The sequence below is a fragment of the Strigops habroptila genome, unplaced genomic scaffold (assembly GCF_004027225.2).
Source record: "Strigops habroptila isolate Jane unplaced genomic scaffold, bStrHab1.2.pri NW_022045631.1_ctg1, whole genome shotgun sequence".
NCBI classification, from domain to species: domain Eukaryota; kingdom Metazoa; phylum Chordata; class Aves; order Psittaciformes; family Psittacidae; genus Strigops; species Strigops habroptila.
In genome coordinates, this window is record NW_022651108.1 from 148,709 (window position 1) to 162,977 (window position 14,269).

Consider the following 14,269-nt stretch of genomic DNA (forward strand, 5'->3'; position numbering starts at 1 on the left):
CCCAGTGCCCCCCCACTGCCCCCCCAGTGCCCCCCCACTGCACCCCAGTGCCCCCCCACTGCATCCCCAGTGCCCCCCCAGTGCCCCCCCCGTTGATTTCACAGGACTCACAGTGTCACCACGTGTATTTTTAGGGTCCAGAGCTGGGGACACCCCCCTGAGACCCCCCCCCCAGCACCCAAAGGTGTCAACGGCCCCCCCCTCCATATCCCCCCCGACCCCCCCAAAGACCCCCTTAACCCCACCCCAGCACCCAAAGCTAACAGGGACCCCCCCCAATCCCTCCCCAGCACCCCAAGACCCACTGACCCTGCTCCCCAGCACCCACAGGTATAGTGGGACCCCCCCCCCCAGCACCCCAATGCATTGGGGACCCCCCCCCCAGCCCCGCTGCCCCCCCCCCCCCTCAGCAGACGCTCTCGGCCCCCGGGTGCCCCCCGGTACCGGGGGGGGGCTGCGGTCGCTGCTGCCCCCCCACGGCCACGTAGCGCCGGGCCCCACGGGGGGGGCCCCGGGGGGGGCGGCGGGGGGGGCAGGGGCCAGCGAGGCGACAGCGCTGCCACCCGCGGCGCACCTCGGCCTGCACCTGCGACACAGCGACACTCAGCGGCACGATAGGGCACGACAGGGCACGACAGGGCACGACTGGGCACGACAGGGCACGATAGGGCACGATAGGGAACGATAGGGCACGATAGAGAACGGCAGGGAACGATAGGGCACGACAGGGCGCGATAGGGCTCGATAGGGCGCGATAGGGCATGATAGGAAACGATACGGAGCCCCCCCCCCGGGTCACACCCCACCCCCAACGCACCTCCTTGTTGACGAAGCAGTAGAGGACGCTGACAACGAGGCCCTGGAGGGGGGGGGGGGGGTATGTCGTGATACATCGTGCACACCCCTCGTTGCAAGAGCGACCGCCCCATTGCACTCCCATGTCCACCCATGAGGCCCCATATCCCCATGGCCCCATGGCCCATGGCCCCATGCCCCATATCCCATACCCTATACCCCACACCCCACATCCCACACCCCATATCCCCATATCCCACACCCCGTACCCCATAGCCAACACCCCATATCCCATACCCCACACCCCACACCCCACACCCCATACCCCATACCCCATACCCCATATCCCCACCCCCCACCCCACACCCACACCCACACCCCCATCCCACACCCGCACCCCACACCCCCCCACGCCCCACACCCCACACCCACACCCCATATCCCCATATCCCATACCCCATACCCCATATCCCACACCCCACACTCCCCACCCCCACCCCCACCCCCACACCCACACCCCACACCCCATACCCCACATCCCACTCCCCACACCCCACACCCCACACCCCATATCCCCATATCCCCATATCCCATATCCCCACCCCACATCCCACACCCCACACCCCCCACCCCCCACCCCACACCCCATATCCCCATATCCCATACCCCATACCCCATATCCCACACCCCACATCCCATAACCAACACCCCATATCCCCATATCCCCACCCCACACCCCACACCCCACACCCCACGCCCCCCACCTCCACACCACACCCCACATCCCACACCCCGTACCCCATATCCCACGCCCCACACCCCCCGCCCCACACCCCACACCCCATATCCCCATATCCCCATATCCCATACCCCATACCCCATATCCCACACCCCACATCCCATAACCAACACCCCATATCTCACACCCCATATCCCACACCCCACAACCCCACCCCACACCCCCCACACCACACCCCCCACCCCACACCCCAAACCCCACACCCCATCCCCATACCCCACACCCCGTACCCCATAACCAACACCCCATATCCCATACCACATATCCCATACCCCATACCCCACCCCCCACACCCCATATCCCCATATCCCACTCCCCATATCCCCATATCCCACACCCCCCACCCCACCCCCCGCCCCACACCGCTGCCCCCGGCCCTGCCTGTGAGGACGACAGCAGCACTTGCAGGCAGAGCCGCACCAGCCGCAGGGGCCCCCCCCCCGGGCCCGTCCCCGGCCAGAGCAAAGGCCACTTCGTGCACCCCCAGCAGCGGGATCAGCGTCAGCGTGGACCGGGCCAGCCTGGGGGGGGGGGGGGGGCACGATGGGGACCCCCAGGGGCACCCCAGAGACCCCCCGGCAGCCACAGGGACCCCCCCCACGGAACCATTTCAGACGGGGACCCACTATGGGGGATGTGGTTTGGGATGGGGAACCCCCCAATGGGACCCCCATGGAGATGGGGACCCCCCCAGGGATCCGTTTTGGATGGGGACCCCCCAAATGGGACACCCTTGGGGATGGGGACCCCCCTCAAGGACCCATTTCAGATGGGGACCCACTATGGGGGATGTGGTTTGGGATGGGGACCCCCCCCAATGGGACCCCCTTGGGGATGGGGACCCCCCCAGGGATTCGTTTTGAATGGGGACCCACTATAGGGGACACGCTTTGGGATGGGGACCCCCACAATGGACCCATTTCGGATGGGGACCCAGTATAGGGGACGCACTTTGGGATGGGGACCCCCCCAAGGACCCATTTTGGATGGGGACCCATTATGGGGGATGTGGTTTGGGATGGGGACCCCCCCAGGGATCCGTTTTGGATGGGGACCCCCCCAATGGGACACCCTTGGGGATGGGGACCCCCCCAAGGACCCATTTTGGATGGGGACCCACTATGGGGGATGTGGTTTGGGATGGGGAACCCACCAATGGGACCCCCTTGGGGATGGGGATCACCCCCAAGGACCCATTTTGGATGGGGACCCACTATAGGGGACATGCTTTGGGATGGGGACCCCTCCAATGGGACACCCTTGGGGATGGGGACCCCCCCCAAGGACCCATTTTGGAAGGGGACCCACTATAGGGGACACACTTTGGGATGGGGACCCCCCCAAAAGACCCATTTCGGAGGGGGACCCACTATAGGGGACACACTTTGGGACAGGGACCCCCCCAACGGAACCCTTTTGGATGGGGACACGGTTGGTGACAGGGACCCCCCCAAGGGACCCATTTTGGATGCAGACCCCCCCCCCCCGCCCCGGGCACACCTTTGAGGATGGGGACCCTTTATGAGGCCCACCTTTGGGGCTGGGGACCCCCAATATCCCCCCCCCCCTTGCCCCTGGTGCCCCCACCTGACCCTGGTGTCCCCCCTGGACACTTGGTGCGCCCGGACCTTGGCCACCAGGATGCGGACGATGCGGATGAAGACCACGAAGTTCACCTGAGGACACGGGGACCACAGCAGTGACCCCCCCCCGCCCCCCAAATATATGTGGGTCCCCCCCCCCCCCCAACCCCATGTCCCACCGTCACCCACCGCCACGGCCACCAGGATGGGGCAGCGGATGATCCACCACACCGCCGGCTTCTCGTTCCTCTCCCAGCATCTGCCATGGGGGGGGGGGGTCACCGGGGTCCCCCCCCCCGGGCACCCCAAGGTGATAATGTGGGGGGGGGGGGGGTCTGGTGGCCTCACCCCTCGTTCTCGTAGAGGTACCTCACCACCACCCATGGGACCACGAAGAGCACGGGGGCACCTGGAGGGGGGAGGAGGTTGTGGGGATATGGGGGGATGTGTGGGGTGTGGGGTGTGGGGTGTGCGGTAGGGAATATGGGGTATGGGATATGGGGTGTGGGGTATGGGGTGTGGGGTATAGGGTGTGGGGTGTGGGGTATAGGGTGTGGGGTGTGGGGTGTGGGGTGTGGGATATGGGGTATGGGGTGTGGGGTATAGGGTGTGGGGTGTGGGGTGTGGGGTGTGGGGTAGGGAATATGGGGTATGGGGTGTGGGGTGTGGGGTAGGGGGTGTGGGGTGTGGGGTATAGGGTGTGGGATATGGGGTATGGGGTGTGGGGTATAGGGTGTGGGGTGTGGGGTATAGGGTGTGGGGTGTGGGGTATGGGATATGGGATATGGGATATGGGGTGCGGGATATGGGGTATGGGGTATGGGGTGTGGGGTATGGGGTATGGGATGTGGGGTATGGGGTATGGGATATGGGGTATGGGGTGTGGGGTATGGGATATGGGGTATGGGGTATGGAGTGTGGGGTATGGGATATGGGGTACGGGATATAGGGATATGGGGTATGGGGTTTGGGGTGTGGGGTGTGGGGTGTGGGGTATGGGATATGGGATATGGGGTATGGGGTATGGGGTATGGGATATGGGGTATGGGATATGGGGTACAGGGTATGGGGTACGGGGTATGGGGATATGGGGTATGGGGTATGGGATATGGGGTACGGGATATAGGGATATGGGGTATGGGGTGTGGGGTGTGGGGTGTGGGGTATGAGGATATGGGGTATGGGGATATGGGGATATGGGACATGGGGCTATGGGATATGGGATATGGGATGTGGGGCTATGGGATATGGGCTATGGGATGTGGGGCTATGGGACACAGGGATATGGGCTATGGGGCTATGGGGCTATGGGACACAGGGATACGGGATATGGGACATGGGGCTATGGGACACAGGGATATGGGATATGGGCTATGGGGCTATGGGGACATGGGGACATGGGGCTCACCCCAGCCGAGGAGCAGGAATGCCGGGAGGCAGCGCTCGCCGGAGAAGGCCGCCAGCACCAGCAGCTTGTGCAGGAAGAGCCCCTCGGCCAGCAGCCACCCGTAGTTGGCTCCCACACAGTACTGGGTGATGGCCTGCGCCAGGCGGCACCCGGCCACCGCCTGCACCGCGCCGCCGGCACCCACACCGGCACCCGCACCCGCACCCGCACCCGCACCCGCACCGGCGTGGGGAGGAGCAGGGCATGGAGGGGCAGGGGCACGGAGGGGCAGGGGCATGATGGACCAACGTCAGGATGGACCGATGTCATGGAGAACCAACACCAACATGGACCAACGTCATGTTGGCCAAGTCCCCCCCTTGCATCCCACCATCCTGCCCCATGGCTCCCCCGATGGCTACCCCATGGGTCCCCCCATGGTTTCCCCTATGGTTCCCTATATGGTTCCCACATAGATCCCCAATGTCCTCCCCACGGATCCCCCATGTCCTCCCAATGTCCCGCCCATGGTTCCCCTCATGGATCCCCCATGGATCCCCCCATGGTTCCCCCCATGATCCCCCCATGGTTGCCCCCATGATCCCCACCGAGTTCCTCCCATGCCCCCCACATGATTCCCCCATTGTTCCCCCCATGGATCCCCCCATAGCTCCCACATGATTCCCTCCATAGTTCCCCCCATGCCCCCCAAATGATTCCCCCATTGTTCCCCCTATGGTCCCCCCCTAGTTCCCCCCATGGCCCCAACATGATTCCCCTATTGCTCCCCCCATGGTCCCCCCCTAGTTCCCCCCATGCCCCCAACATGATTCCCCCATGGATCCCCCCATGGTCCCCCCGTTGTTCCCCCCATGCCCCCCACATGATTCCCCCATGGATCCCCCCATGGTCCCCAAATAGATCCCCCCATGCCCCCCACATGATTCCCCCATAGTTCCCCCCATGCCCCCCCCACATGATTTCCCCATTGTTCCCCCCATGGTCCCCCCCTAGTTTCCCCCCACATGATTCCCCCATGGATCCCCCCATGGTCCCCCCATTGTTCCCCCCATGGTCCCCCATAGTTCCCTCCATGCCCCCCACATGATTCCCGCATTGTTCTCCCCATGGATCCCCCCATAGTCCCCCCCTAATTTCCCCCATGCCCCCCACACGATCCCCCCATGGTCCCCCCATAGTTCCCGGTCCCCCCCGGTCTCCCCGCGCCGCGCACCTCGTGGCGCAGCCCGTGCAGCGGGTGCCCGGCCCCGGCCCGCAGGCGGCGCTGCAGCAGCGCGTCCCGCGTCAGGATGGCGCCGGCGCGAAGCACGAAGGACACGAACAGGTTCGCGTGGATGAAGTTGCGGGTGCAGCGGAGGCGCCTGAGCAGCACCGGGGGGGGGGACCCCACCGTGGGTGCCCCCCCTCACTATGGGTGCCCCCTCACTATGGGTGCCCCCCTCACTATGGGTGCCCCCTCACTATGGGTGCCCCTCACTATGGGTGCCCCTCACTATGGGCACCCCTCACTATGGGCGTCCATCGCTATGGGTGCCCCCTCACTATGGGTGTTCATCACTATGGGTGCCCCCTCACTACAGGTGTCCATCACTATGGGTGCCCCTCACTATGGGTGTCCATCACTGTGGGCGTCCATCACTATGGGCGCCCCCTCACTATGGGCGTCCATCACTGTGGGTGACCCTCACTATGGGTGTCCATCACTATGGGCACCCCCTCACTATGGGTGTCCATCACTGTGGGTGCCCCTCACACCCATGGGTGCCCCCCTCACTATGGCCATCCATCACTACGGGTGCCCCTTCACTATGGGTGTCCATCACTATGGGTGCCCCTCACTATGGTTGTCCATCGCTATGGGTGCCCCTCACACCCATGGGTGCCCCCTCACTCCCATGGGTGCCGGGTCGGTACCTGAAGAGCAGCAGCAGCAGCAGCGCCAGGACCAGGGCGACGAGGGACAGGGAGTAGCCGATCGTGTAGAGCAGCCGGAGCTGCTCCAGCAGCCAGGCCTGGCGCTGGGGACATGGCACCGGGGACATGGCACCAGGGACATGGCACCGGGGACATGGCACCGGGACCAGGATCACGGCACCGGGACCAGGGACATGGCACCGGGACCAAGGACACAGCACCGGGACCAGGGACATGGCACCGGGACCAAGGACACAGTACCAGGACCAGGGACATGGCACTGGGGATACGGCACCGGGACCAGGGACACGGCACCGGGACCAGGGACAGGGCACCAGGACCATGGGCACGGTATCAGGACCAGGGGCATGGCACCGGGGACACGGCACCGGGACCAGGGTCATGGCACTGGGACCACGGACATGGCACCGGCACCGGGGACACGGCACTGGGACCAGGGACATGGCACCGGGGACACAGCAACGGGACCAGGGACATGGCACCGGGGACACGGCAACGGTACCAGGGACATGGCACCGGGGACATGGCACTGGGGACATGGCACCAGGACCAGGGGACACGATCCGGCACCACAGGGACACAGCCTGGAGTTTATGGCATGGGATGGAGGAACATGTGAAGAAGGAACATGGGATGGGATGGAGGAACATGGGATGGAGGAACATGGGATGGAGGAACATGGGATGGCACAGAGCAACACGGCACAGAGGAACACGGGATGGGATGGAGGAAGATGGGATGGGATGGAGGAACATGGGATGGGATGGAGGAACATGGGATGAGCTGGAGGAACACGGGATGGGTTGGAGGAAGATGGGATGAGCTGGAGGAAGATGGGATGAGCTGGAGAAACACGGGATGGGTTGGAGGAAGATGGGATGAGCTGGAGGAACACGGGATGGGATGGAGGAAGATGGGATGAGGTGGAGGAACACGGGATGGGATGGAGGAAGATGGGATGAGCTGGAGGAAGATGGGATGAGCTGGAGGAACACGGGATGGGATAGAGGAAAAATGGGATGGGATGGAGGAAGATGGGATGAGCTGGAGGAACATGGGATGGGATGGGGGAAAAATGGGATGGGATGGAGGACCATGGGATGAGGTGGAAGAACACGGGATGAGCTGGAGGAAGATGGGCTGACGGCGCCGGGACGCGGCACAGCGCACGGCACAGCATGACACGGAGCAAGGCGGCGCGGAGCTGCACGCTCCGGCGCATCCCAGCATCCCCCCGCACATCCCACGCTGCCTCATCCCGCCTCATCCCGCCACATCCCGGCGCATCCCAGCACGGGGCACGGCAGCGTGACACAGCCCAGCGTGGCAGCTCCAGCTTGCCGCGGCACCCCCCGGCGTGCCGGCACCCCCCGGCGCTCCATAGCTCCCTATAGCTCCCTATAGCCCCCTATAGCCCGCCCCGTAACCCCACCTGCAGCGGCTGCTCGGGCGCGGTGTCCTCGCACTGTCCATGGTCCTGCCACGGCCGCCCGGTGCCGTCGGTGACCCAGCGCCCGTCGGGGCCGCAGCGCCGGAACACCAGCCCCCCCTGCACTGCAGCCGGTGGCACCCCACGGGGGTGGCACCCATCGTCATCCCCCCCATTGGGTGCCCCATAGGTGTGACACCCGCGAATGTGGCACCACCCCCCCTATGTCCATGCCGTCCATGGATGTGACACCCATGCATCACCCATGTCCATGTCACCCACAGCCATGGCCCCCCCACGGTAGTGTCACCCATGGGCACCCCATGTCCATGGCCCCCATGTCCATGTCCCCCCATGTTCATGTTCATATGCCCCATGCCCCTGGCCCCCCATCTCTCCCCATGTCCATGCCCATGTCCCCCCATCTCTCCCCATGTCCCCCCATGTCCCCCCATGCCCATGTCCCCCCATCTCTCCCCATGTCCCCCCATGTCCCCCCATGTCCACGGCCCCCCATCTCTCCCCATGTCCCCCCCATTCCCCCCATGCCCATGTCCATGCCCCCGGCGGGGGGGGTACCTCGGTGGTGCCAGGGCAGGTAGGGGGGGCAGGGGACGCTGGCGGTGCTGTTGGGGGGCGCGTCCCCCCAACACGCGTACATGTCGAAGCTGCGGTTGCAGACGGGCCCTGGGGGGGTGCCGCGGGTCAGGGGGGGCCCTGGGGGTGTCACCGACATCCCCCCCCCCCAACCCCGTGCCGGGGCTCACCGGGGGCCGGCGGGTCAAGGCGCAGGCGCAGCTCACAGGCCTGGCGGTACCGGAGCCACGCGGCCAGTGTGGCGCGGGCAGAGCGCTCCTGTGGGGACACAGCCATGGGGAGAGCAACATGGGGACACCACCATGGAGATATCAGCATGGGGACATCAGCATTGAGTGACCACTATGGGGACATCAACAATGGGGACACCACCATGGGGACACCACCATGGGGATATCAGCATGGGAACATCAGCACTGAGTGACCACTATGGGGACATCAACATGGGGACATCAACATGGGGACATCAACATGGAGACACCACCACGGGGACAGCAATGAGTGACCACTACGGGGACATCAATGGGGACACTGCCATGGGGACACTGCCATGGGGACATCAACATGGGGACACCACCATGGGAATATCAGCATGGGGACATCAGCATTGAGTGACCACTATGGGGACATCAACATGGGGACATCAACGTGGAGACACCACCATGGGGACAGCAATGAGTGACCACTATGGGGACATCAATGGGGACATTGCCATGGGGACATCAACATTGAGTGACCAGTAAGGGGACATTGACAATGGGGACACCGCCATGGGGATATCAACGTGGGGACATCAACATGGGGACACCACCATGGGGACATCAACGTGGGGACATCAACAACGGGACACCACTATGGGGCTACCAGTATGTGGACATCAATATGGGGACACCACCATGGGGGCATCAACATGGGGACACCGCCATGGGGACACCACTATGAGGACACCACCATGGGGTCATCAATATGGGGACACCATGACTGCAGCCACCCCCTTGGGACACACAGACACACACTTGGGGGTCCCGGCTCTCACCTCTGCCCCACGCAGGACCCGGTGAAGCAGGGTGGGGGCCGCTGCCCAGTGCCCCATGGCAACAGCTCCTGGGGGGGGGGGTGTCAGCACCGTGTGTCCCTTGTCCCCCCCCCAATGTCCCTTATCCCCCCATGGCCCTTGTCTCCCCCCCATGGCCCTTATTCCCCCCCCTTCACCCCTCAATGTCCCTTGTCCCCCCTCCCCCATGTCCCGGTGCCACCCCCGGTGTTCCTTATCCCCCCCACGTCCATTGTCCCCCCCCATGTCCCTTGTCCCCTTCTCGTCCCTTATCACCCCCCTTGTCCCTTATCACCCCCCCTTTGTCCCCCCCATGTCCCGGGTCCCCCCGGATCCCCCCCGTTCTCCGGTACCGGCTCGTCGCGGGGCTCCGCCGCCCTCGGGGCACCGGCACCGGCGGCACCGCCCCGGGATGGGCGGGGGACGGGGGGGGGGCTCTGGTGGAGCAACGTGATCCGGGGAGGGGGGGGGGCACCCGGCAGGGTCCCAGTGTCACCATGGGGGGTCACAGTGTCACCATGAGGGGTCCCAGTGTCACTATGGGGGGTCCCAGTGTCATTTAAGGGGGTCCCAGTGTCATTTAGGGGCGTCCCAGTGTCACTAAGGGGGTCCCAGTGCCAATTAAAGGGGTCCCAGTGTCATAAGGGGGTCCCAGTGTCACTAAGGGGGGCCCCAGTGGTCACTAAGGGGTCCCAGTGCCAATTAAAGGGGTCCCAGTGTCACTAAGGGGGTCCCAGTGTCAATTAAAGGGGTCCCAGTGTCGCTATGGGGGGTCCCAGTGTCATTTAGGGGGGTCCCAGTGTCACTAAGGGGGTCCCAGTGCCAATTAAAGGGGTCCCAGTGTCACTATGGGGGGTCCCAGTGTCATTTAGGGGGGTCCCAGTGCCACTAAGGGGGTCCCAGTGCCAATTAAAGGGGTCCCAGTGTCACTTAAGGGGGTCCCAGTGTCATTTAGGGGGGCCCCAGTCTCAATAATGGGGTCCCAGTGTAACTTAAGGGGGCCCCAGCATCACTAACGGGGTTCCCAGTATCACCCAGGGCGTCCCAGTGTCACTTAGGGGGGTCCTGGTGTCACTATGGGGGTCCCAGTGTTACTCAAGAGGGTCCTAGTGTCACTATGGGGGTCCCATTGTCACTTGGGGGGGTCCCAGTGTCACTATGGAGGTCCCAGTGCCCATTAAAGGGGTCCCAGTCCCACTTAGGGGGGTCCCAGTGTCAATTAAAGGGGTTTCAGTGTCACTTAGAGTGGTCCCAGTGTCACTGTAGGGGTCCCAGTGTCACTATGGGGTCCCCAATGTCACTATGGGGTCCCCGGTGTCACTATGGGGGTCCCAGTGTTACTCAAGGGGGTCCTAGTGTGGGATTTCCATTTTCACTATGGAGATCGCAGTCACTTAATGGGTTCCCAGTGTGAATTGGGACCCCCTTAAGTTACACTGGGACCCCCTTAGTGACACTGGGACCCTCCTAAATGACACTGGGACCCTCATAGTGACACTGGGAACCCACTATGGGGGGTCCCAGTGTCATTAATGGGGTCCCAGTGTCACTGTGGGTGTCCCAGTGTTACTTAGGGGGGTCCCAGTGTCATTAAGGGGGTCCCAGTGTCACTAAGGGGTCCCAGTGCCAATTAAAGGGGTCCCAGTGTCATAAGGGGGTCCCAGTGTCACTAAGGGGGGTCCCAGTGGTCACTAAGGGGTCCCAGTGCCAATTAAAGGGGTCCCAGTGTCACTAAGGGGGTCCCAGTGTCAATTAAAGGGGTCCCAGTGTCATAAGGGGGTCCCAGTGTCACTTAGGGGGGTCCCAGTGCCAATTAAAGGGGTCCCAGTGTCACTAAGGAGGTCCCAGTGTGATTAAAGGGGTCCCAGTGCCAATTAAAGGGGTCCCAGTGTCACTATGGGTGTCCCAGTGTCACTTAGGGGGGTCCCAGTGTCATTAAAGGGGTCCCAGTGTCCCTATGGGCGCCCCAGTGTCCCATGGACACCGCAGCGGGGGGCGTGGCCAGCTCGGGGTGGGGCGTGTCCAGCTCTTTGGGGGGCGTGGCCAATACGGTTGGGCCGTATCCTAGCAACGGGGAGGGGGAGGCGTGGCCTATCCCAGGAGGGGGGGGGGGGGGGGCGTGTCCTTTTCGCGGCGGGAGGGCGGGAAAGCGCGCGTCCTCCCGCCCCGCGCGTCGCGCGCGCTCTGACGTCAGCCGCCCGGCGCGCGCGATGGTGGCGGGCGCGTTCCCGCTGGCGAAGCTGCTGACGCTGGGCGCGCGCCAGCTGAGCCGCCCCCTGGCGGCGCGCATCAAGGCCGGGGCGCGCGCGAGCCCCTTCTTCCGCACGTGCATCTGCCTCCCCCCCGCGCAGCGTGAGCACCGGGAATGGGGGGGGGGGCATCGGGAATGGGGAGGTCACTGCGAATGGGGAGGGACACCCGGAATGGGAGGAGGGCACCAGGAAGGGGGTGGTGTCAGTGGGAATGGGGGGGGAGCAACCGGAATGGTGGGGTGTCATTGGGAATGGGGGGTCATTGGGAATAGGGGGGTGTCACTGGGAATGGAGTGGGGGCAACGAGAATGGAGGGGGGCAACAGGAATGGGGGGTCATTGGGAATAGGGGGGTGTCACTGGGAATGGGGGGGGCAACAGGAATGCAGGGGGGCACCGGGAATGGGGGGGGGTCATTGGGAATGGGGAGGTCACTGGGAATGGGGAGGGACAGCGGGAATGGGAGGAGGGCACCAGGAATGGGGTGGTGTCAGTGGGAATGGGGGGGGGGCAACCGGAATGGTGGGGTGTCATTGGGAATGGGGGGTCATTGGGAATAGGGGGGTGTCACTGGGAATGGGGAGGGGCAACGGGAATGGAGGGGGGCAACAGGAATGGAGGGGGACAACAGGAATGGGGGGTCATTGGGAATAGGGGTTGTCGCTGGGAATGGGGGGGGCAACGGGAATGGAGGGGGGCACCGGGAATGGGGGGGTCATTGGGAATGGGGGGGTCACTGGGAATGGGGGGGGACACCGGGAATGGGGGGGACACCGGGAATGGGAGGAGGGCACCAGGAAGGGGGTGGTGTCAGTGGGAATGGGGGGGCAACGAGAATGGTGGGGTGTCATTGGGAATGGGAGAGGGCAGTGAGTATGGGGAGGGGTGTCACTGGGAATGGGGGGGGCAACGAGAATGGAGGGGGGCAACAGGAATGGAGGGGTATCATTGGGAATGGGGGTGTCATTGGGAATGGGGTGGCATCGGGAATGGGGGGGTGTCATTGGGAATGGGTATGGGGGGGTCATTGGGAATAGGGGGGTGTCACTGGGAATGGGGGGGGCACCGGGAATGAGGGGGGTGTCATTGGGAATAGGGGGGGGTGCCGGGAATGGGTATGGGTGGGTCATTGGGAAAGGGAGAGGGCAGTGGGTATGGGGGGGGGGTGTCAGTGGGAATAGGGGGGTCATTGGGAACGGGGGGGACACATCGGGAATGGGGGGGGTCATTGGGAAAGGGAGAGGGCAGTGGGTATGGGGGGGTGTCAGTGGTTACGGGGGTGTCACTGGGAATGGGAGGGGGGCACCAGGAAGAGGGGGGTGTCATTGGGAATGGGGGGTCATTGGGAATGGGAGAGGGCAGTGAGTATGGGGGGGGGTTTCAGTGGTTATGGGGGGGTCATTGGGAATGGTAGGAGGGCACCAGGAAGGGGAAGGTGTTATTGGGAATAGGGGTTCATTGGGAAAGAGTGGGTACCATTGGGAATGGGAAAGGGCAGTGGGTATGGGGGAGTCAGCAGGAATGGGAGGAGGGCACTTGGAATGGGGTGGTGTCATTGGGAATAGGGGGTCAGTGGGAGTGGGAGGGGTCAGTGGGTATGGATGGGGGCATTAGGAATGGGGGGGCATTGGGAATGGTGGGGGCATCGAGAATGGGAGGGGGCAGCAGGAATGTGGGGGGTGTCACTGGGAATACGGGCTCAGTCAGTGGAGGGTATCAGAGCGTTTGGGAGTGGGGGGGGCAAATAGGAAGGGGAGGAGGTCACTGTGAAGGGAGGGGATTAACAGGGCTGGAGGTGGGTCACTCTCCAGGGGGTATCACTGGGGCTGAGGCGGGGGGGGGGGGGTGTCCCCAGCCTGGGGGTGCCACCGTTGCAGTGTACCACTGGGTGGAGATGCGCGCCAAGATGCGGTTGATGGGCTTCCGCGGCGCCACCGTGAAGCCGTTGAACGAGGAGGCGGCGGCGGAGCTGGGGGCCGAGCTGCTGGGCGAAGCCATCGTGTTCGGCGTCGGGGGGCTCTGCCTCTACCTCGAGTACGCGCGGCAGGCGGCAGCCACCCGGCGCCGGGAGGAGGAGCAGGCGGCCGCCATGCGGGACCTGCGCGACCGCCTCGACCGCCTGCACCACGAGGTGGAAGCCTTGGCGGGAAACAGGCCGCCTGGACACGCCCCCGACGGGCAAAGCCACGCCCCCAATGGGCAAAGCCACGCCCCCTCGTCGGGCTCGAACCCGCGCCCCGGTGGCTCAAGCCCCGCCCCTGGTGGCTCAAGCCCCGCCCCTGGTGGCTCAAGCCCTGCCCCTGGCGGCTCAAGCCCTGCCCCTGTAGGGTCTAACCCCGCCCCCGTAGGCTCTAACCCCGCCCCCTCCGGGGATGGCCACGCCCATTAAAATGTGGTTGGTGCTCACGCTTTTTTCCC

The 14,269-nt window shown here is 64.3% G+C and overlaps 2 protein-coding genes across 2 annotated transcripts; one reads left to right on the forward strand and one right to left on the reverse strand.

Moving 5' to 3' along the window:
* Positions 1–406: 406 nt before the first annotated feature.
* Positions 407–9,639, reverse strand: GIPR (gastric inhibitory polypeptide receptor). Its single transcript, XM_030475120.1, is given in 14 exon segments — positions 407–586; positions 818–859; positions 1,976–2,023; positions 2,025–2,115; positions 3,182–3,270; positions 3,367–3,436; positions 3,526–3,586; positions 4,586–4,745; positions 5,799–5,946; positions 6,500–6,603; positions 7,953–8,074; positions 8,529–8,636; positions 8,717–8,804; positions 9,583–9,639. Coding segments are annotated over 14 exon segments (1,368 nt in total).
* A 2,091-nt stretch (positions 9,640–11,730) lies between these two features.
* On the forward strand, positions 11,731–14,257 carry OPA3 (outer mitochondrial membrane lipid metabolism regulator OPA3). The gene is made up of 2 exons (XM_030475143.1): positions 11,731–11,952; positions 13,729–14,257. The coding sequence occupies exons 1-2, from the start codon at positions 11,811–11,813 to the stop codon at positions 14,238–14,240; spliced, it is 654 nt and encodes a 217-aa protein (XP_030331003.1). The 5' UTR covers positions 11,731–11,810; the 3' UTR covers positions 14,241–14,257.
* Positions 14,258–14,269: the final 12 nt, after the last annotated feature.